Source organism: Lagopus leucura, unplaced genomic scaffold (assembly GCF_019238085.1).
Source record: "Lagopus leucura isolate 7727_CA_CO unplaced genomic scaffold, USGS_WTPT01 Super-Scaffold_100159, whole genome shotgun sequence".
NCBI lineage: Eukaryota > Metazoa > Chordata > Aves > Galliformes > Phasianidae > Lagopus > Lagopus leucura.
The window spans coordinates 36207083-36231558 of NW_024962335.1; the positions used below are offsets into that span (position 1 = coordinate 36207083).

At 41.4% G+C, this 24476-nt stretch overlaps 1 protein-coding gene across 1 annotated transcript in view; it reads right to left on the reverse strand.

Moving 5' to 3' along the window:
• Positions 1-17326, reverse strand: part of ANO2 (anoctamin 2) — a 160916-nt gene extending 143590 nt beyond the window's left edge. Inside the window, exons 1-3 of the mRNA XM_042889949.1 lie at positions 17251-17326; positions 14291-14423; positions 14049-14251 (exon numbers count right to left, since the gene is read on the reverse strand). Coding sequence (XP_042745883.1) covers positions 14049-14251; positions 14291-14384 — 297 coding nt within the window. The 5' untranslated portion in view covers positions 14385-14423; positions 17251-17326. The remainder of the gene's footprint in view (positions 1-14048; positions 14252-14290; positions 14424-17250) is intronic.
• Positions 17327-24476: the final 7150 nt, after the last annotated feature.

The window sequence follows — 24476 nt, forward strand, 5'->3', positions numbered from 1 at the left end:
CCATCAGCCACCACTTCTTCGTGAGCCAGGGGCACTGGGGACCAGGCAGCCTCTATACCCGCAACCCCTCCAAGGATTCCGCACAGGAGGAGAAATGCAGGCAGTAGCTCAGATGAAACAGAAAAGTCCAATTTGTCAGTACTGGGGCCCACCTTGTTTAATGTTTTTATTCATAGAATCATAGAATCACAGAATCGCAAGGTTGGAAATGACCTACAAGATCATCTAGTCCAACCACCGTCCCATTCCCAGTACCACAAGCTACTAAACCATGTCTCATAGCTCCTCATCTAGGCATCTCTTGAACACTGACAGGGACGGTGACTCCACCACCTCCCTGGGGCAGGCCATTCCAGTGCCTGACCAATCTCTGAGAGAAAAACTTTCTCCTAATGTTCAACCTAAACCTCCTCTGGAACAACTTCTGGCCATTTCCTCGGGTCCTACTATTTGCCTGGGAGAAGAGGCCAGACCCTTTTTCATCACAACCTCCCTTCAGGAAGTCGTAGAGTGCAATGAGGTCTCCCCTGAGGCTCCTCTTCTCCAGACTAAACAATCCCAGCTCCCTCAGCCACTCCTCATAAAGCTTGTGATCCAAACCAGTTTCATTACCCTTCTCTGGACACGCTCCAGGGCCTCAATGTCTTTCTTGTAGTGAGGGGCCCAAAACTGAACACAGTAATCGAGGTGCGGCATCACCAGTGCTGAGTGCAGAGGACTATTACCATCATGCTCCAGCTGGCCACACTATTTCTAATGCAGGCCAGGATGCTGTTGGCCCTCTTGGCCACCTGGGCACACTGTTGGCTCATGTTCAGCTGAGCATCAACCAATACCCCCAGGTCCTTCTCTTCTTCACACTCATCAAGCCACTCACCCCCAAGCCTATAACGCTGCATGGGGTTGTTGTGGCCAAAGTGCAGGACCCGACACTTGGCCTTGTTAAACCTCATCCCATTCACCTCGGCCCAGTGATACAGCTTCTCTAGATCCCTCTGCAGGGCCTCCCTACCCTCAGGCAGATCGACACCACCTCCGAGCTTGGTGTCATCTGCAAACTTACTCAGGGCACACTCAATCCCTTCATCTAAGTCATCAGTGAAAATATTAAACAAGATGGGCCTCAGCACCAACCCCTGGGGGACACCACTTGTAACAGGTCGCCAGCTAGACTTAACTCCATTGACCACCACCTGTTGAGCACGGCCCTCCAGCCAGTTCCTTATCCAACGGAGGGTAAAACTGTCCAAGCCACTGGCAGCCATTTTCCTCAAAAGGATAGTGTGAGAGACCATGTCAAAGGCTTTGCTGAAGTCTAGGTAGACTACATCACCTGCCTTTCCCTCATCTACCAGTCTGGTCACCCAGTCGTAAAAAGAGATGAGGTTGGTCAAACATGACCTGCCATGCTGGCTGGGCCTGATCCCGTGGACATCACGCACAAGCCGTGTGATCTCTCCCAGGAGGATTTGTTCCAAGACCTTCCCTGGCACTGATGTCAGGCTGACAGGCCTGTAGTTTCCCGGATCCTCCTTACGGCCCTTCTTGTAGATGGCAGTCACATCAGCAAGCCTCCAATCCTCTGGAACCTCTCTAGTCAACCAGGAGCACTGGTAGATAGCCGGAGCGGCTTAGCAATCACCCCCGCCAACTCCCTCAGCACCCTAGGATGAAGCCCGTCCACTCCCATAGACTTGTGACTGCCCAAATGGAGGAGGAGCTCCCTAACGGTCTCCATCTCAATCTCCGAGGGGACATTCTGCGTATCAGCCCGGATATCCAGATCAGGGCACAAAGTGCCCTGAAAATAACTGGTCTGATTATTAAAGGCAGATGTAAAGAAGGCATTGAGGACCTCAGCCTTCTCCTTGTCATCCGTGGTCACATTCCCCTGCATCAATTTCACTGCTTCGATTAAAGGATAGAGGTTATCCTTGGTTCTTCTCTTGCCATTGATATATATGTAAAAGGATATCTTATTCTCCTTTACTGCAGTGGCCAATCTAAGTTCAAGATGGGCTTTCACCTTCCAGACTTCCTCCCTGCATACCTTAGCAACTTCCTTGTAATCTCCCCTAGTAGCCTATCCCTTCTTCCAGAGGACATAGACTCTCTTTTTCTTCCTGAGTCTTGACAGTAATTTCCGGCTCATCCACACCGGTCTTCTCCCCCTATGGCTCGCCTTATGGTATTCATGGTCACTCTGCCCTAGACAATCTCCAACCTTCGCATCACCTACCAGTCCTTCTCTGTTAGCAAAGAGCAGGTCAAGCAGGGCACCATCCCTGGTAGGCTCTCGTACCAGCTGTGTAAAGAAGCTATCTTCCACACACTCTAGAAACCTCTTGGACTGCTTCCTTTGAGCCATATTATATTTCCAACATATATCAGGAAATATAATTATAATTATAATATATATAATATAATAATATATAATATGTAATTGATACATGTATAATATAATATATATATAATATAATTATAACTATAAATACAATAATATTGATGACCTAGATGTGGGAATTGAGTATACACTCAGTAAGTTTGCAGATGACACCAAGTTGGGAGGTAGTGTCGGTCTGCCTGAGGGTTGGGAGGCCCGTTAGAGGGATCTGGATAGGCTGTATCACTGGGCTGAAGTTAATGGGATGAGGTTCAATAAGGCCCAGTGCCTGGTCCTGCACTTTGGCCACAATAACCCTATGCAGCGATATAGGCCTGGGGCTGAGTGGGGATGACTGTGAAAAAGAAAGGGACCTGGAGGTGTTGGTTGATGCTTGGCTAAACATGAGCCGACAGTGTGCTCAGGTGGCCAAGAGCCATGATGGCCTGCATTAGAAATAGTGTAGCCAGCAGGAGCAGGGAGGCGATCATCCCCCTGTACTCAGCACTGGCGAGGCCACTCCTTGAGTACTGTGTTCAGTTTTGGGCCCCTCACTACAAGAAAGACATCAGGGCCCTGGAATGTGTCCAGAGGAGGGCAACAAATCTGGTGAGAGGTCTGGAACACAAGTCTTATGAGGAATGGCTGAGGGAGCTGGGATTGTTCAGTCTGGAGATGAGGAGGCTCAAGGGAGATCTCATTGCACTCTACAACTTCCTGAAGAAAGGCTGTGATGAGTAGAGGTTCAGCTTCTTCTCCCAGACAACAAATAGAACTTGAGGAAATGGCCACAAGTTGCGCCAGGGGAGATTTAGATTAGACATAAGGAAAATCTTTTTCTCTCAGAGAGTGGTCGGGCACTGGAATGGCCTGCCCAGGGAGGTGGTGGAGTCACCATCCTTGGCAGTATTCAAGAGGTGTCTAGAAGAGGAGCTACGAGATAAGGTTTAGTAGCTTGTGGGTAGTAATGGTGATAGGAGGATAGTTGGACTAGATGATCTTGTAGGTCCTTTCCAACCTTGTAATTCCATGTGAAAATAAATTTGTTCCTTCTTGCTGCCCTTCTAGCTGTTCTGGTCAATGAGACACAGAATTTTCAGACTTAGACTGCCTTTTAATTTGCTTTCATACAGAACAAAAACTCTGAATGAAGTACAGTCACCTTCTCATCTTTGTCTTGTACAGCAACAACATAAAATACACAATGATATTAATTTATATTAACATATATATTTATAATAGCAACATATTAAAACCAGGGAACAGTTCCCTACAGTGCTGTATCCACTCCCACACAAATTTCCAATGTCTATTGGAAAGGAGTTGCATAAGATCTCTTTTGTTTCCTACACATAAGGTATGAAAACAAGACTAAGAGGAATGTCTCCAAGTAATAAGAGTTCAAATGATACATACTCAGTCAGCAAGAATATGGAAGTGATTGCTTACTTGGTAGCAGAAATTCTTATAGGGCTGCTTGTTACTACAGACAAAACAGGCAGTTGTCTGAGGATAGTGAAGTCCCATTCTCCCTACTACCAAATCTCCCAAATTGAGGATTTATTTTTCTGCCAAACAAGTTGAGACACACCAGGCAGCAGGAGGAGCCACTGGAGGAGTCTTCATCCAGAAACTGTTTCTTCCTCACCCCAATAAGCAGCAGTATGGTTTCCGTCCCTTAAAAGGTCAGAAAAGCAGCAAATCGTAGGACCCAAATCCCCAAACTATCTTATATTTAACAACATTACTTCTGTGAAACAGCTATTCAGCCTGCACTAGTCTAAACAGTTTGCAGAAATTATCAGTATTTCAGCCTCCAGATTTCCTCCAGGGGCTCTTTGGTGACTGCAGTATAATTGGTGACGAGCTGCATCCCTCAGGGCTTCTGCATCGCTCTTCCAATTGTCTCCACAGATTTAATTTATAGATTAAAATTTCTGCTACAAACAAGACTACCAACAATTTAAAAATCTTTTCATGGGTCAACTTGTGAACAAACCAAGATTCTGTTAGTTTTCATACCTTTCCCCACAACTGTCACATTCTCCCCTGCTGTGTTCCAGTGGAGAAAAATGAACCATGTCTGCTGTCTTCTTATCTCTATAGTAGTTTGCAGAAAATAGAAATAGCTTCTCCAGCAGGTGGCAGAACTCAGCACAGTACACTTAGAAAAAAAGCTTGGGAGGCTATTGCTATTTTTACCAGGCAAGTCTATAAAGGTAAATGTGGGTAAAATAGGGATGTTTCTTGCTCAACTTTCATTGTAAATATCACCAAATTGTACAGTTCAAATCTACTATCATCTGAAATTCTAGATTTTAATGCCTCTTTTTCTGAAACCATAGATAATTTGCAAGATTTGTTACTTCTGGCCCAAGAGCTCCAGAAACATAACTGATAGTGTATAAACTCACTTCAAAGTATCCCTTTGGTTTTATCTAAGACCTTTGGAAGCCATTTTGACTAAAGTAACTACGAGCTCAGCGTTAAGTGTCTGGATGTTGATTAAAATACATGGAGTAATTCTGTCTGCCCAGTAGTCTATTTAGGTGACAACACAATAATTAAAAAACAGAACTCATAATGCAAGCTTCTCAACTTTGACAAAACAGTCAGCCTAGACAATTGTTACCATCAATCATTATTTTAACAGTATTTGAACCACATCCAACACCCATGAAGCTACTCCAAAATCCTCTCTAAAACTGAAATAAAATTTCTCCTTAAACAGATAATCATTTTGACACTATTTTCATCATGGAATCATGTAATGATAGAATGGCCTGTGTTGAAAAGACCACAATGATTACCTAGTTTCAAGCTCCCTACTACATGCAGAATTGTCGACCACTAGACCAGGTTGCCCAGAGCCACATTCGACCCGGCCTTGAATGCCTCTGGGGGTGGAGCATTCACACCCTCTCTGGGCAACCTGTTTCAGTGCGTCACTACCCTCTGAGTGAAAAGCGTCCTCCTAATATCTAACCTAAATCTCTCCCGTCTGATTAAAACCATCCCCCTTGTTCTATCACTATCTACTCTTGGAAACAGCCATTCCCCCTCTTGTTTATATGCTCCCTTCATGTATTGTAAGGCCACAATCAGGTCTTCCTGGAGCCTTCTCTGTCCAAGCTAAACAAGCCCAGTTCCTTCAGCCTCTCCTCATCTCTATTTCACTATCGCTGCAGACCTTGCATCTGTTCAAAATCGATTCTATAATAGGTGTGTATTACATTTCTGCCCCATAGAAGAGCTGAACATGTTTTCTCTAATTAATGCTTGAGTAACAAGAGAAGTTGAAAAATACCCATCAAATATTTATGTAATGGGGATATGAAGTGTTCCCCCTAAGTATTGCCATTCTCTTGTTCAGAGTGAGAGAGATGAAGAGAGAGTGGACGAAACGTCCAAGTACTGAGGCCACAAAGGACCCCACTCTTCTTCCAATATTACACCACTCTGCATGTTACTTTCTTGGCTTCATAAAGCATTCATTAATATGAATAAACATCCTAGAGTCATCAACTTTTTCTACTTTCTTAAAATTAATGTATCTTATTGCTAAGCTTCCCTCTGCACTTTAGATGAAGGTATGTTCTGAAATAACTTGAATATTTGTATTAAGTGCCTGCAAGATTCTTCATAGATGCTAAGGGCTTTTCTTGGAATTACCTGCAAATCACGTTGAAAAAAATATGTAAAATGGTATCATTTTTCTAATTATATCCAAATTAAGAAATACCACTATAATTAAAATCTGAAATGTTTTGTACTGAAAAATATTTTGTCAAGGAAAAAACGATCTATTGAAATAAAAGTATTGGACAGTTAAATTCCACTTTTCCCACTGAAAGATATTGACACTAAAATAAATTACATTATGACATAACTATGATAATCAATAATGTAACAGACCCAAGAAAACAACTTGCAATGCAGAAACACAGGTGGGACTACTCAACAGAAGCATGCTCTACTTGGACTATAATTTACCATGATATGATTTTGGTTACTATTGTCTTCCACCACTGACAGGAGGCAAAAGATAAAAGCCTTGTGCCAGAGAGAGAGTATCTTAGTGGGACAAAACAACTGCAGCACTATAATTTTTATTTTAGCCCAGGTGGGGTTTTGGATTTTATGGTTAAATATTTTGAAGATTTTTTCTGTTTTTTTTTTTTTTTTTTTTTTTTTTTTTAATGAAGCCTTAAAAACATGTGTTGGAATACTAAGTAGAAGAATCTAAACTCCATCAGCACTACTCTAGTCAATAGTGCTACATAAGCTGATACATTGAGTACCTTCTCAAGGACTTCCTTGGCTTGAACTGTGATGCAGCCAGCATCATTTAATGAGATATTTTGAATACACTAGCTCAAAAATTCCAGTTAGATAAGCTTCTTGAAGGGTAATCTATACTTGATTTTAAAACTGTTGTCATGTTATTGTTAAAAGATGTTCTCATCTTGTAAAAGCCATTTAGAAAACCATGTTTCATTTCCCCTGTGCTTGAAAATGATGCACTTTGTCAGAATGCTAAGTTAGTGTTTTTTCGTTCTATTCGTGCTATACTTTTGCGATGCCTAATACAGACTGAATAAAGTACATTTTACTTTGCAGTCATTAAGGGAGGGGAAGGGAAAAGGGAAGGGAAAGGGAAGGGAAAAGGAAAATCAAACCTCGGAACTTCCTGCAGTGTCAATAGTATTTATTGTCATTCCTGAGAATTGAAGTGGAATATTCAAGGTGGCCTTGAGGTGGCCTTTAGGTGACCTTATCATTATACTATTTTTTACATATCTAATGCAGAGGTTGACCTGTGTCACTGCCTGTTAAATAGCATTTATTTGGAGGTGATTCTCATATCTTTGGCAGCTAACTTACAAGGATAAATGTTACCTGTTGACTTTTCCTCTTAAATTTATGAAGATGAACCAAAGAATTTGGATTCTGACACAAGTATATTGCAAAAATATTTTTACTGTGATTTTAACTGTGTTTTACTTCTGAAGGAGAAGAAGAAAATCCTGCAAATGCTTAACACTGCAGATTAGCATTAAGTATTTGCAGGTGGGGTCACTAATACAATACTGTAAAATAGAAGCTAGTTGATTCTGCAGACATACACAAGAGTCAACACAAGATTTCCTTTATCTTCCTTTACCTTCATAATACCAAATGGATCAGTCACATACAGAAATATTGTTTTCACTCATACAAAGTATGCAAAACAGTAGTTCCTTGCTGCTAACCTGCTGTCAGCTGATCTGAATAGGGAGCTTCCTCTTCTGTTCTACTCTTCTACCAAATGTCAATTCCACATAGCACTAAGTTATGGTAATTATACTGTTTTTCTGAGCACAGGCTATACTGGACTTTGGTTTGAAGAGATTAACCAACTAAAGAGCTCCTTAAACTGGGTCTGTTAGTTGTGGACCCTTGTGGATCATTCTATGTACTCGGTGTCATGTTAGATGGGGAAAAATTTGGAACACACCTTCAGGTTCTTTGCCTTCATTGTGCACTTTACTTGTATATGCAAAATAATAACTGAATTTAAAACAAAACAAAACAAACGAGAATGTTATATTACAAGGCAGAACAAAGTTTCTCTTTGGAGAGAACAACAGTAAAAAGTGGTAGAAAATTATAAGGAATTTGAAAACTAGACATATATTGCTTAACTGATTTAATAATTAGGTCCATGGTTCCCCCCACTCCACCAGTCATGAAATTGGGCTGAATCAGCCCATAAATCACTGACATGTGGGCACAGGCCACTTTTTGGCTTTTAGAACAAATCTTTCTCTGCTCTCGGAGAGCTTCATTAGAAAGCTTATCAGGACTGCAGGTAGTTGTACTGAAAACAAGGCCTTGAAGTCCAGGAAGACTGCCAATATTCTGGGATATTTGTAAACATTTTGGGTGCTGCTAGCTTGCTTCTTTGGTTTGTTTTTTTTTTTTTTTTTTTTTTTTTTTTAAAAAAAAAAAAAAAGCTTTGTCTTGTAAAACTGTTCTTCAATATAAGTATGTAAGTATACAGAATTAATGAATTAATTGCCCAGGGAGGTCGTGGAGTCTCCTTCTCTGGAGATGTTCAATACCTGCCTGGATGCCTACCTGTGCAACCTGATGTAGGGAACCTGCTTTGGCAGGGAGGTTGGACTCGATGATCTCTGGAGGTCCCTTCCAACCCCTACAATTCTGTGACTGTGAAAACACTAATGGAGGTACCTACCTGGTATATGCATACAATGTGGCATACAACTCCAGGGGGAGTTGCTAATTCTACAGAACTTGTATTTTTTTAACAGTTTCCCAGTCTCTCCTTTGAATCCTTTATGCATTTTTTGAATGCTCATCTGATCATGTCATTAATCTCCCTGAATGTACGCTTCATCATTTCACTCAGTGTCTATACTTACCATATTTTGAGGAAGCCTTCCCCAAAGCCAGAGAATACTGAATGGCAGTGAGTGTGGAGGGACTTGGGAGAGACTTCAGAGAGATGGACATCCCACTATCATGGAACTTTACTCCTGAACACTTGCAAGATCCTAAGAGCCTAAGCAGATATTTGAGACAGGAATATTGCAGCTCGGGAAGATCTGAGGAGGCACAAAGTATTTGGGGCCTGGCTTATGCTTATCGGGCCTTATTCAATACTATCCCAGAGAGGGAGAGAGTTTCCGAAATAGAGCAAGAGGGTCTCCAAACTGAAAGGGAGAGTCTCTGAGCCGAAAGAAAGAGTCTCTGAACAGAAAGGGAGAGTCTCCAGGAGAGAGTCCAAACCAAGAGAGAAAATCTTCATGACTAGAAAGAGAGTCTCCTAGTTGAGAAACAGTCTCCAAACCAAAAGAGATTGTCTCCGAGCTGAGAGAGAGGATCTCCAGGTTCAGAAAGAGAGTATTCTGGACGAGAAACAGAATCTCCAGACTGAGCAAGAGAGTCTCCACACTGAGAAGAAAATTCTCCAATCTGAGAGAATCTCCAGTCCAAGATAGAGAATCTCCAACCTGAGAGAAGAGATCTCCAACCTGAATGAGACACTCGTCAAAATGAACAAGACAGCTTCCAATCCAAATGAGACACCCTCCAAACCAAGTGAGACTCCCTTCAATACAAACTCAACTGTCTCCATTTCGAATGAGATACCCTCCAATCTGAACAAGAGGCCCTCCAAACCAAGCAAGACACCTTCCAATCCAAGCTTGACAGTCTTCAAGCCAAAAAAGACACCCTCCAATCCAAATTAAACAGTCTCCAAACAAGTAAAACTTCAATCTCAATGAGACACCCTTCTAGCTGAACAAGACATCTTCCTAACCTAACAAGACAGACTCTAAGCTGAGCTGGAGAGAAAGAGCACTGAAAATGATCAACTTGATCAATCACAGGAGGCACCAGAATTGATGTCAGTTGCCCCTGTAACAGGATAGAAAATGATCATCTTATCACCTTATTTAGAATGGAAGAAAGAGGAAGAGGAGAAAGTATAAGACACTGTAAGAAAAGAGGAGGAAAGAAGACAAGAGGAGTGGCTTGGAGATCTAAGAGATCCAGAGAGAGGAACCCCCAGTAGGATCATGGTCACCAATGCCCAGGAGGGCAAGAGCAAGTCCTGAAAGAGTGGGAGGTGAGGAAGACATCATCACCATTACTACTCGACCTCTGAAAAAGACAGAAATTCAAGGTTTGAGAAAAGACTCTTCACGCCACCCATATGAACCCATTGTCACCTGGTTACTTCTATGGCAGAGGGAAAGAAGACCCCTTATTTTTTAAATGAACTGATTAATAGACTTCATGACTCTGAGTTACATTTAACCCCTATATGAGCTTGCATTTCAACCATTTCAAAAGTAACTGAAAGACTGGACAGAGTAGAGAATGATCAAAAAGGTATGATGGACTGTCTACTGTGCTTTAATATGATGGAACTGACGAAACCTGATGGTGGCATCAGAGACACCTGATAGGGATCAAGATTATCAAAACAGCCTACTGGAGGGGCTGATCAAATTAGTTTCCTTCCAACTTGTGTCATACAACATCTCACCTATTAAAAGAGGACATCCTGCTTGAGGAAGTGACAACAGTAAGACTGTGTCACATATTGTCTTGTAGTGTTACCTACATGACCATGGAAAAGATATGAAGAAGTGACTCCAAAAACCCACTCCTGCACTTCAAGCTCAGGAAAAAGAATCACAAGACAGATGAACGCCCAGATGAACTCCTCCGAAAAGGTGATTGTTCCAGTTGCTGTGGGACATGGCAAAAAGCCACGAGGACTCTGATTCATGGCTCACAGGAGAATGATACACTTCTTCTCACAAGAAAAATGATAGAGGTAACAAATACAGGAGTTCTGCCCCTAGCCAGATGGGAAAGGACAGCAGAGTGTATTGGACTGTGTGGATTCGATGGCCTGAAACATCAAAACCACAGAAATATAAGGCACTGGCAGACACTGGTGCACAGTGCACTCTAATGCCATCGAGTCATGAAGAGACAAAATCAATTTATATTTCTGGAGTGACAGGGGATTCCCAAGAGTTGATTTTGTTGGAGGTGGAAATAAGCCTTACTGGTGAAGATCAGCAACAGCATCCTATTATGACTGGCCCAGGAGCTCCCTGTATACTTGGTATTGATTACTACAGAAGGGAACATTTTAAGGATCACAAGGGGTATCCGTGGGTGCTTTGGAATAGCTCCTGTAGATACAGACAGTGTTAATCAGCTGTCTGTTTTACCTGGCCTATCAGAAGATCTGTCAAGTTGCTATGAGTGAAAGAGCAACAGGTACCAATTGCTATAAAAATGGTACACAGATGGCAGTACCACAGTAACAGGGATTCCTTGCTCCCCATTCATAAGTTGATTTGTCAGCTAGAGAGTCAGGCAGTGATAAGCAAAACTCACTCATCTTCTAACAGCCCCATATGGTCATTGTGTAAAGCCAGTAGGGAATGGAGGCTGACAGTAGACTACTGTGACCTAAATCAAGTCACACCACCACTGAGTGCTGCTGTACTAGATGTGCTAGAACTCTAGTATGAATTGGAGTCAAAAGCCATCAAGTGGTATGCCACCACTGACATCGCTAATGCCTTTTTCTCCATTCCTTCAGCCACAGAATGTAGGCCACAATTGGCTTTTACCTGGAGGGGCATTCAATATACCTGGAACTGTTTGCGTCAGGGGTGGAAATATAATCCAACCATTTGCCATGGGTTGATTAGTGATGTGGAAGAAGTACAATTTTATGTGGGGTCCTGAGCAGCAGCAGGCTTTTGACCAAATTAAACAAGAGATAGCCTAAGCCATGGCCATGGGGCCACTACAGAAGGGACAGGATGTAAAGAACACCCTCTACACTACTGCTGGAGAGAAAGGTCCCACTTGGAATCTCAGAAAAGACCCAGGGCCCACCCCTTGGATTCTGGAGTCAAGCATACAGGAGGTCTGAAAAGTGCTATGCTCCAACTAAAAAGGAGATCTTAGCCACATATGATGGGGTTTAAGCTGCTTCTGAAGTAATCAGTAATGAAATGCATCTCCTTCTAGCACCTCAACTGCATGTGCTAAACTGCATGTTTAAAGGACTGTTCCCTCCACCCACAATGCTACTGATGCCATTTGGAGTAAATGGATTGCACTGATTATGTGATGAGCTCAAATTGGGAACCTCAGTCATTCAGGAATCCTAGAGGTGATCACTGACTGGCCTAAGGGTAAAAAGTTTGAAACATCACTAGCAGAAGTACTGTGTGCTAAAGAGGCCCCACCATACAATGAACTACCAGAGAATGAAAAGAAATATGCCCCGTTTACAGATGGATCATGTCTATTGTGGGGAAGCATCACAGATGGAAAGCTGCTGTTTGGAGCCCTACACAACAAGTTGCAGAGGCCACTGAAGGAAAAGGAGAATCAAGACAATTTGCAGAGGTAAAGGCTGTCCAACTGGCCTCAGATGTTGCTGAACAGGAGGTGACCAATGCTTTATCTTTACACTGACTCATGGATGGTAGCAAATGCTGTATGTGGTTACAGCAGTAGGAACAAAACAACTGTCAATGAAGTGGTAGATGTATTTGGGCTGCTGAACTGTGGAAAGACATTTCTGCCTAAATAAAGAGTATGGGCACCAAGGAAGAGATACAACATATTAGTGGGCTAGAGATCAAGAGGTGGACTTAACACAGTTATTTATAATTTCACAGATTATTAATGACTGTGAAACACATGTGGCAATTAAACAAGCCAAGAGGATGAAACTTCTCTAGGGGGAAGGGCCATGGCAAAAGTATAAATATGGGGAGCCATGACAGGCTGATTTTATCACCTTGTCACAAACCTGAGATGGTAAATGTTATGTGCTTACCATGGTGAAGGCAACCACTGGGTAGCTTGAAGCATGCAGTATCCCATGTTATCACCCAAAACATCATACTCGCTCTCTAGAAACAAGTTCTGAGGCAACATGCTGCTTCAGAAAGAATTGAGTCAGACAATGGGACTCATTACAAAAATTCTCTTGTAAATACTTGGGCCAAAGAGCATGGCATTGAGTGGATTTATCATATCCCCTATCATTCACCAGCTTCTGGTAAAATCAAGTGATGCAATGGATTGTTAAAAACTATGTTAAAAGCAATGGGTGGTGGAATATTTAAGCAGAGGGAGAAGATACCTGGTTGGTCAACACTCAAGGATCTATCAATTGTGATGGCCCTGCCTAAACCAGCTCCCTGCATACTGTAAAGGGAGATAAGTCCCTGTAGTACATGTAAAAAGCATGTTGGAGAAAGCAGTTTGGGTCTCTCAAGCTTCTGTTTACTCAGGGACCTGGGTCTACTTGGTGGGTGATGCAGAAAAATGGGAACGTTCAATGTGTACCACAAGGGAATTTGATGTTGGGTGCATACAATCTTCAATTCCATGTAAATATATGTATATATATGAGTGTGTACATATGTTTATTGTTTGTTACTTACATAATATTTGTTTGTTTGTACATATTAAGCATGATGTAGTGATGTGGAATAAGGAGTGGAATGCCATGGTTTTGTGGCTTTTGTTATCGGTATTCTACATCATAACATCATGTAGTGCATTGGGAATTAAAGAGTTAATGCTCCAGTTCCATAGATCATGGATAGTTCTGGGTACCTCATTTTCAGAAGAGAACTACACACTACATACTACCCTTTTTCCCCCTTTTTCCTTTCCTGGGGCATGGGTCCCCCCACCCCACTAGTCATGGAACTGGGCCAAAAAAGCAGCCTGTAAAACATTGACAGGCATGTATAAAATAGTTCATGTAATTTATTTCTGATGATTCCTAATTTGGGGTTACAGCAACAGCTTTAAATTCTAGGATGTTCAGCAGTGATCAGCAGTAACAAGGTTTATGATTAGCTTCTTAAATGAGTATGAGATACCTCAGGAACAGTACATGTAATACATGATTCTCCTATTGGTTATCATTAAACCAGAGAAGGTATAGAGATAGGCTTGGCTCTGATGCAGGGTCACAGCCAGGCTTCTGCTTGCCATTGTTTATGCTTCCTGCATGTCCATCTTACACAACATGATGTCCATTACCCATCGTGCACCCAGTACCATTCAGGATACACAATTTTCTCCCTCTTACCTCAATGTCCTTCTCAATCTCCAGTCCAGCTGCCACGAGATTGCATTCATACTCTTCCCTCTGCAGTCGTTTTTCCTCCTCCAGGGTGTCCAGTGGGTCCAGCTCAATCACTTGAGCCTCCTGAGGGGTATGCTGGCCATTGTCTTGCTGCAGATTGAGGCCACCCTTCTTGGTCTCTCCATTTGAAACAATGGCCATGGAGGCTGCCCTGTGTATTGGTCCTGGTGATCCAGCCCCAGGACTGTGCTGGGTGAGGCGTTTCCGGTAGTGGTAGACTAAAACATAATCAACCTTTCTGTTGCTATCACTGAAGTGCATGCCACTCATGGAGTCCATGGCCTCTCTTTGGGTCCCGTCCAGGTAATTGTTTATAATCTGGGATGGAAATACATGGATGGAAAACCAAAAAGTCCAAGGAGACGCCAGACCTTGGGTCTGAATTTACACAGGTATTTAAAAGTACTAGTTGAGCAGAGTAAAAATTGGAGATTGAGAATACAAATGAGCTATAAACTTGTTACCCTATTGTTCAGATTAGGTCATGTTGACATCCTCTGACTGCAAACATATAGGAGTGCCTAAATATAGCAGCTTTATCTTGCTCCTTGAAATGTACAAGATAGCTACCCCTCTGATGTGCTGGTATGGTCAGGTATGTCTGCACTGTCTCTTTGGCCTCTGTATAAACAGGACATAGGAGGCTACATCAGCATTTTAAAATGGGATTGAAGTTTGATAAAAAAGAATCACATTACAGTTCATGACATAGGAAAGGATGAACTGGGGAAGAAAGTTGGACAGGGAAAAGAATCAGACAAATTTGTGCAAGAAGGAAAAGAAAAAACTGATTCAAGGCAGAACATGAAAATGTTCCTCCAAGTAGTGCTAGGGCAAGAAGGGCAGAGCTGGACACAGATTATTTGGCAAATACCAGGGATTAGAGAGAAAATACAGTTGATGTGTATTTTAATAAGAGAAGAGTATGTGACTGAACAGCAGCACTGCGAAAGAAAATCAACGACTAAATCAATGACATTAAGATCACTTACGTTCTACTCAACTGTGTACTGCCTCTGCCATCTTCTCCCCTCTGTACAAATCCTGGCATGGAACTACTTCTGTTCTAACCCCACCCCCTGCAGAGACAGCAAATCTGATGTACATTTGTTGAACACTGAAATTAGATTTTAGGCATTAACTTCCAATTCTTTCACTAAGGTAGCTTGTATATCTTTCAAATTTTTAACAACCACCACATCCTGCTCAATGCTGTATCTTAAAACCCTTCACCTAACTCTCTACAGTGCCATTCATTACCATGACAACAGCTCTCCTGGGACTGGGGAACTACATAAAAGCAAATAAATAGAGTCACACTAATTCAGATCAATCAACCCATAAATCCAGCTTTTTATGGCTCCCACAGGTTTCTATACAAGTAAAATACTGACAAGTACTGTTAAAAATTCCTTTCTCTTCCCTACCTCCCATTCTATTACATGTAGTGGTAGCACTTCAAAGTTAACCAAACTTACTTTTTGCAGTCATTTGTTAACACAACACGAATACTTCAAGACATTATATAAATGCACATGTTGCTAATATCGCCCAAAAACCTGATTTTCATTGTTTCCCTTCACATCTCAGTTTCCCACAAAGCAGCTTTCAATCACCATATCTCTAAATATTTTTTTTAATGTGCACACTCCATCCTTTCTTTCCTGAAATTATCACCAGATAATCTGTTGCACACATTACACTTATCTCAAACTTATGTGTACTGCATTAAGACAGTCCCTCTAGGCACATATAAATTTACACTCAGCAATGCATTCTGACAGAATATAAATCTGCTTGGGAGATAGCATTTTACTGCAATTCCCCGTGTCCTTGTTCGATTCATTTTCATAAAGTACTCACAGGCAGTCCACGCAAAACTTCTGGATCCATCTCTGCCACAATGAAGAAAAATATGTTCCCTTCCAGTTTCACACAGTACAACACAGAAGTGATGATGTCACTACCTCCTGCTTACTGGCACAATGCAATGTTTAGCTGTATCTAGAGAAGATGAACTCTAAACACTGGCTCCTCCCTTATGGGCAAGTGCAAGCAGAAATGAGATTCGCCAAAAAAAAACACAGGAGAAGGAACAAGGAAGTTAAAGAACATGGAAAGTCGCTAGCAGATTTTCTTGTTTATTACCTGTGTGCAGTCAGCTGCCACATCCCAGTCACGTGACAGATCACCATAGCAACATTAGGTGTTGCTGGAGTTACACAAAATAAAAGGATGAGGAGATACCATTGTGCCCTTTTCCTCCTCTCCCTCTCCTGTTGACTCTTGATGCTTCCTTACTACAGACTTTTGGCAGCAAAATGCCATCCCAATTACTGCAGGTTTCTATTGCTAAGAGAACAGGACAAAATTCCCATAAATTTTTGTCAAATATTTTTTTTTGCTCTAAATTCGCACCACTTCACATGTTTGGCACAGGAAGACCTTATTAGAAAGAAGAACTTATCAAGTAAGTTGCAATTTGCAAAATTTCTGGAAGAGCCATCAAGATCTTTCTCATAGCCATTCTAGAAGTTAAGAGTGTTCTAAATTACTATTTTCAGTCCCAGATTCATTGCTTCATAATATTTCCAAGATAAGTAATTAGCACACCAAGCAAAAAGAATATGGGACGGTAGGGTCCACATTTAATGAGTTCTAATCCTCTAATAGAAAATATTATAACTACATACATACCTCAGGAGATCTCTCCTCTTACACTGGCTTTGATAGGAAGGCTGTAGCCACCCCAGTTCCAATCTTGCTCACATTAACACCTAGGTATGTGCTGACCCACACTTTGAAGAGGGATAGCCGATTCTGTCATCAACCTGCAAATCTGTTCCTTCACCAAGGTAATAGCAACCTCTCTATTCTTTTTCAAAAAATTTTGACTCCGGTAAATACTCAATAGAATCTTGGTGATACCACTGGAACACCCATTATTAAGACACAAATTACAATACAAGAACCTAGTGAACTATCTAAAGTTGTAGGATATGTCTACTAGCAGTCACTTTTCTCAGTACAGCTTGGTTTTGCCTAACAGAGAAGGAATGCATCATACTCTGCTCATCCTACTCCAAACCTTTTCTTCTTCCCAAAGTTATTAGAGTTATGTCAATGAACATAAAATCCTACTTACAGAACTGCAGTCAGTATCCACACAGCTAGGTGCTTCTAAAGATCCACTGATCCCGCTGCTGTGCAAGGAAGGCCTGTTTTGAGGAACTGTTAGGTATTTGCTGTTGTATCCCAAGAAATACCCTCTTGATGATGTTGCTGCCTTCTGCCTGTTCAGACTTGAGGAATGAGAATTGATTAGTGTTATATAAATAGGGCTTTTGTGCAGGTGGTTTCCTAAAGGAATAGGAAGTAGGACAATTAATGAACACTGTTAGACTTCAGATACTGAACTAGATGATTTAGAGAAGAATACCTACAACTGCAGAGGAATAGCAGATACTGCATTTAGTTCAGTACTATCCTGATTGTTCAGTATCATTGTACTCCTCCTTTAATCACAAAATTAGATCCTGGAAATTAAGTGTACTGCAACTAGCCACGGACCTCCCTCCTAAACATGAGGAAGCTGTATGTAGTGTGTTGTGATTGCATCAGGGCTCTCTGGGTGAACCATTCATGCTGCATGGAAACTAAATCACTAGAACTGAAGTGAGTCACATTTGCTTATGACTTAAAGCTAGTCTTGAAGGCGGCATGTTTCAGTTATAGTATAACATGATCAAAATCTAGTTCATTCAGATAGAAGATTCTGGCTAAGTCATTCTCTACTAAGAACTCAACTTCTGGAGTTATTCTGAGGGACTAATGTCATGAGAATTTTAGTTTTAGATGTGCTTCCCATCTCCAGTACAAAAGAATGCCATGGTCACAAGGCAGCACAATTGAAGGGGGGCAGTAGTTGCATGCCATTCCCTATGCACTACCAGTGTAATTAGTAACTGTATCTCTGCTGTACAGAATTGTACAATAACAATAGAGAAGAATAATTTTTGATTACAGGATTACAGGATTCAAATGCAGTCAACAGAGTCAGTAATATTATGCAAGAATAAAGGTAAAAAGTAATGGGTACAGAAACCTGTGTAATGTACTGATGTTTCATATTCTTTCCCCCTCTAGTGGTACCATAGCTGTAAATGAAAATCGCCTGGTTTTTTACCAATAATTTATTTGAGATGCTTATTGGGTTCAGGAGTTATGGCTTGGTCTTTCAAGTACTAGTGTATTCTACCAAAGAGATGACCCATTTGCTTCACGTGTCTAGCCCCACTCTTCTTACCTTTTTAGTAAACAATCCTAGCAATGAAATTCTTCTGCGTAAGGTGGGGAAAAAAAAAGAAATAAAAAAGCCAACAACAACAACAAAAAAAAAAACAAACAGATAATGTAGTTACTTTGCAGTCTAAGAGGAAATGTCCTATGGCATTTGCTACTCTGTGTTAGGAGCTGTGTCAGGATCCTTGTATCCCATAAGAAAGTGCTGGGAAATTCCAGCAGTTTCCTCCAGACCTTCCTTGTGGAGATTAGGCAGGCCTGAAGGCAGGAATAATTCTCACTCTCATTTAATGTTCATGAGACAGAACAGTCCTTCTTCTACACTGTTGAAACATCTAACTGGTGGCAGAATCAGTGAACCTAAACAGCATTTCAAAAGAGAAAGAACTGGAGAGAGAACTGTATGCAGGAAACCAACAGAGTTGTGTAGAGTTCATTTAATTAAAATAATTTAAGCAAAATCTAAAAGAATCATTCCTGAAGATGGTGATAACTAAACTCTGCATATTCCTCTTTTTTGGGATGGAGGGAGAAGAATTGCTAAAAAGTGTCCAGAAATCAGATTTTCCTCTTAATCTTTGAATTTCTTAAATTTTTCAACAGTCAAAGGCAGGCACTGTGTAATCTTCTATACCCTCAATACAGATTCTTTGTGGTTTTAGCTAGGGGCTGCAGCTGACTGGGGGTCAGCAGATACTGAGAAACTGATGTACATCACTTATTTTATATATATATATATATATATATATATATATGCACATACATAATTAGTGTTGTTACTGTTATTTCTCTCTTCCTTTTCTGTTGTCATGTGTACTTTTTTATCTCAGCTTACAAGTTCCACCTTTTTTCTTATGCTCTCCGCCATCCCACTGAGGAAGAGGAGAGAGTGAGTGAAGGCCTGTGTGGTGTTCAGTTGCTTGCTAGATTAAACCACAGCAATTGAAACTACTTACCTGCAATTGTGTGAAAAAGAGGCGTCAGTAAAATGATAAAGAAGGAAATGCTTGAGGGGTGGGGGTTTCCCCTGAAAGTCATGATTATTCTTATGTTTCCTGCTAGTAACAGATTAGTGTTCTGCAACATTTGAACCATGCAGCAGATTGGCTCACTAGTCTTCCTTTTCTGATTTCGCAAGGAGACTTAGTGTTTTAGTTCATTGGAGCACATAATGATGCTACAAGGGAAACTCAAAGGCAAATGATTAATTAGTGAAGCTTTCATTCCCAGGGGCTATGCAAAGTATTTTCAGTTTAAGTATGGAATATCTTACAAGAACTTTAAGCACAGTTGCTGAAAGACCTTTTTACTTCCTAGTCATTTTAGCTGGGTCAAGGGAAAAAAAACATATATATCCGCAACTCATTCATAATAAAATGATTTGATTTTTATTATGCTTCCCAGCCTTCACAAACTGTGTCACAAATGTGAGGTTAACACTGGTAAGTAGGTAAGACAGGCAGGGACTTTGATTCAGAATAACTTTTTAGACAAAACTGTAGATTCCATGTCAGAGTTTAGAAGATTCCCATTCACACAGAAAGTTTTCATCTTTCTGAATCAAACTAACTGAACCAAAATGATCTGAATGGCTTCCACATTTGACAGAGTGCTTGCCTATTGTACTAAGGCTCTTCAGGATATTGTGCTTTAGATGCTGCACAATATTTTACTCTGAGAGCCTTTATGATATCTGGCTTGTTTGTTCTCATTCTTTAAATATTGTAGAGGAATTGGTGTAAATAGAAAGATTCTTTTTTTCCTCCAAAAGAGTGGTCAGGCACTGGAACAGTCTGCCCACGGAGGTGGTTGTGTCACCATCCTTGGAGATGTTCAAGAAATGTTTAGATGTTGTACTAAATGGAGAAATATTGGAGGTAGGTAGGTGGTTGGACTATGGTTAGGGACTAGGTGACCTTGGAGGTCTTCTCCAACCTTGGGTATTCTATGATTCTAAGTTAGGTGTGTATACATGCACATACTCATTCATACATAAGCTTATGCATAACTTTGTGGTGTACATGTACACACACACACGAGAACACCACAGCTACTCCCCACAGAACAGTAGTAGAGTGTATCTTGAATTCCAACTGGAAAGCATACATTAAAGGTCTACACTCATTTTAGAAAAATATTATTTGAGTCTTCCCTTCAGTCAAATACCCTAAAATTTCAAATGGCTTCCAAGGACAAGGTACTCCCACAACAGAGTTCAGGGAAGACATTTAGCAAGCAATTAGCTCTAGTTTCAACATGTGAGAGGTAGATTGTGCTTTTGCAGTATAAGTTTCCAGTATTTCTGTATGTAGTGTAGGATAAGTTGTTTTTCACAAAGAAAGCTGCTGAACAGAGTAAAGTTGAGATTGAGGCATTCTCACCTGGGTAGAATTGGCAAAAGCACAAGCTAAGGTAAATATGCGGGACAGGGAGAGCCTAGTGCATACTGAGCTTACCTACAAGGATATTATGGGAAACAATGTCAAATGCCTTTCCTGAAGTCAAGTTACACAATACCCACTGCTATCCTCTTATCTACACAGCTGGTGTATCACAGAAGGCTATAGGATTGATAAAATACGATTTCCCCTTGGTGAATTCATGTTGACTTCTCCTGATTACCTTATTTTACACTAATTTCCCAAAAATAGCATCCTGAACAAGTTGTAATGGAACAACAACCTCTGGGACAAGGGTGAGGCAGACTGTCCTGTACTTGCTGGGATCCTCCTTCTTCACGTTATTGAAGGATGGAGTGACAATGGCTATCCCTCCAGACTTCAGGGACCTCTCCTGATGATAGAAAGAGTCTTAGCAATCACTCTTACCAGCTCTCTCAGAACACAAAGGCGCATCTTATAGGGACCCATGGAGTTAATTGCATTCATTTTGGCTGTAAATTCTCTGACCAGATCCTCCTCAACCAAGTAGAAGTCTTCCTTTCTCCAGACTCTCTATTATCTCCAGGGCCTGGGATTCTCAAGGGACAGCCTTGCACATAAAGGCTGCATCAAAGAAGATGTTCAGTAGCTATGCCTTCTCAACACACCCTGCAACATTCCACAGCAGACCCATATTTTCCCTACTCTGCCTTCTCCCTCAAAGATATTTTTTGTGGTTGCTGTCTACAGTTTGAGAAGCTCTCCATAAACACCTAATCTGCAGCCTGCAACTCTAGATCTCTTGTCTTTTGGTAGAAACCAGAAGTAGCAAATCTGAAAAATGATGTCTTCTGTCTCTAGTTCCCACCTCTTCCTCCTACCTGTGACAGTGTTTCCTCCTTTGGTCTGGCTGTTGCTCTTAAGGCCTAGCTCATGTTGATAATGAGGCCAGTATTTGGTTACGCTCAAAGCCTTACTCTTGATAGATGGTGACCATAATTCTGGATCAAGCTAGGTGCTGAAATAACTGATGGAGGACACCTGGTTCAACATCTAAGCACTAACTGAGCATGCAGGATGTACATAAACCTAGAACACTGATATCTGTACGAGTGATCAAGCCTACAGAGATATTTTCGGAAAACATGCAAGACAAGTAATAGTGTCACCTCTTCAACTCCACAGAGATATGTGTTGTGATATGACAATGAAGGAAAGGAAAGAGTAGGAAAAAAGAGAGTAAATATACCTGCATATAATCTGAACTTCAAGGAAAAAAAAAAAAATACAATGCTCCAAATATATCAGGATTACCTCAAAAGCAGAGAAACACAGACTATCCTGAGTTGGAAGAGACTCATGGGGATTATCAAATTTAACTCCTGGCTACACATCGGAACATCCAAGAATCAAGCCATACCTTCAAAACTGTCATTGTTAATTCATGTATTCCACTACACCATTCACAAACACCGTTTGTAAAGAAGTAGTGATAAGAATAACCTGGAAAGAGACATCAGTCTATTCAAAAGACGTGGAAAACCTCTTCCTGGAAGAATTAATGCAATATATTGTAGCTGACATCTGAATTTTCAAAAGCAGATCATACTGTAATCAAATAACTTTAAACCGAATAATAATTCTTGAAATGCAAATTATGTGCCAGATCCCCCCTCTATAGAAATGAAAAGCAAACTCCCATTGCCATATCCTATCTAAAGTGCTTGGACCAGAAAGTCTGATCATATTCCTTTCTTCAATCTCTTTTTTATTTCTTTTTCTAGAAATGTGCCAGCATACTCTTATGTTTTATAGAATCATAGAATCATTAAGATTGGAAAAGACCACTAAGATCATCTAGTCCAACCATTAGACCATCACTGCCATACCCATGTTCCTAAGTGCCACATTTACTCTTTTCTTGAAAACCTCTAGGGACAGTGACTCTACCACCTCCCTGGGCAACCTGTTCCAGTTCACTACCACTCGTCTGGAGAACAAATTTTTCATAATATCCACCCTGGATCTCCCTGGGTGCAACCTGTAGCCATTCCCTCTTGTCCTATCACTTCATTACAACCTCTTTCAGATAGTTGTAGAAAGCCTGACACTTCTCTTCTCCAGACTAAGCAATTCCAGTTCTCTCAGCCATTCCTCATAAGATTTGTGCTCCAGAACATTCACCAGCGTTGTTGCACTTCTTTGAGCATGCCTTAGGGCCTCACTGTCTTTCTTGCAGTGAACACAGTAGTTGAGGTGGAACCTCAGCAGTAGTGAGTACAGAGGGACAATCACCTCTAGTCTTGGTGACCACACTTTTTCTCGTACAAGCCAGAATGCCATTGGCCTTCTTGGTATTTACACAAACTGTGCAAAGATCTCCTTGAGAGTAGCTCTGTGGAGAAGGATTTGGAGGTCCTGGTGGGTGAGAAGCTGGACTTGAGCCAGCAGTGTGTGCTTGCAGCCCAGAAGGGCAACTATGCTCTGGGCTGCATTAAAAGAGGAGTGGCTAGCAGGGAGAAGGAAGTGATTGTCCTCCTCTACTCCGTTCTTATGAGGCCCCATCAGCTAGACTGTGTTGACAGCCTTTTCCTCATCCACTAGCCTGGTCACTTAGTCATAGAAAGAGAGCACTGACTCTTTGAAGTGTTAATGACGCAAATAATAACAATGCTCATAAAAAGGAGAAACCTAAGAAGAAACGTGGCAGGTAGCAGCAAGTCACGCTTGCTCCAGAAGGGTAAGGTGAGCTAAGATCAGTCTGTAATGGAGCAAAGAAGTGAGTGATACCATCAACATGGTGCAGAGTAGCAGGTTTTGGTCAGGATCAGGGCCAGAGTTATCAGGGTCTGACACAGAAGCACCTCAGACAGACAGTAGCAGGAAAGTAGGAACACAGATCCTTGCTGTTATGGACCTGCCCAAATAACTCTAGTAACAGACGTATGAGTTAGGAAAGGATAAACTGAGTGTTAACCATTGTATAGGAATGTGCGTAAGGAGAGGAGAAGATAAGGGTTAACCATTGTATAGGAATGCAGGTAAGCAGGATGTGAGGCCAGATAAGAAAAGAACATCTCAAAACTCTATTGTAAACTTGAAGAAACATTACACAAGGAACGGATCTGGATCAGGTTACTTCTGTTGAAGCCAATAAGCCTTCATCCCATGACCACTAGGAGACCTCCACTGCCCACAGCGTTTGTGTAAGAGGGAGGGGCCATATGCTGATGCGTTCTCGGAAATGTAATGAATATGTATACAAATTCCAGGAAAATCATTGATTATGTATTACTTTGGCCTATATCGGTACCAAACTTTTGCCCTATGTTGTACAAGTTAGGTGGAATGATCCCCCTTGCATCTGGTGTCTGCGTAGCACTGAATAAACCATACCTGCTTTGTAATCTTACTTGGGTTACAGAGTTTGATTCCGCACGTCACACAAATGTAAAGGCATTGCACACCTTTGGTAGACCCTCATATACAGGAGCCCTCACCTCTGACATTAGGAGCAGGAAGAACAACCTGAGTTAGCGTAGGTACACATTTGCCTCAGGCACATACTATGAGAGTCGTTTAAGGGATAGAAGAATTTGAACATCAGTCACAAGGAATATAGGAAACAGAGCAGAGTTGTGAAGAAAGATGTGGGAAGCATAAGTACAAGCTAAAAACCTGAGCCACT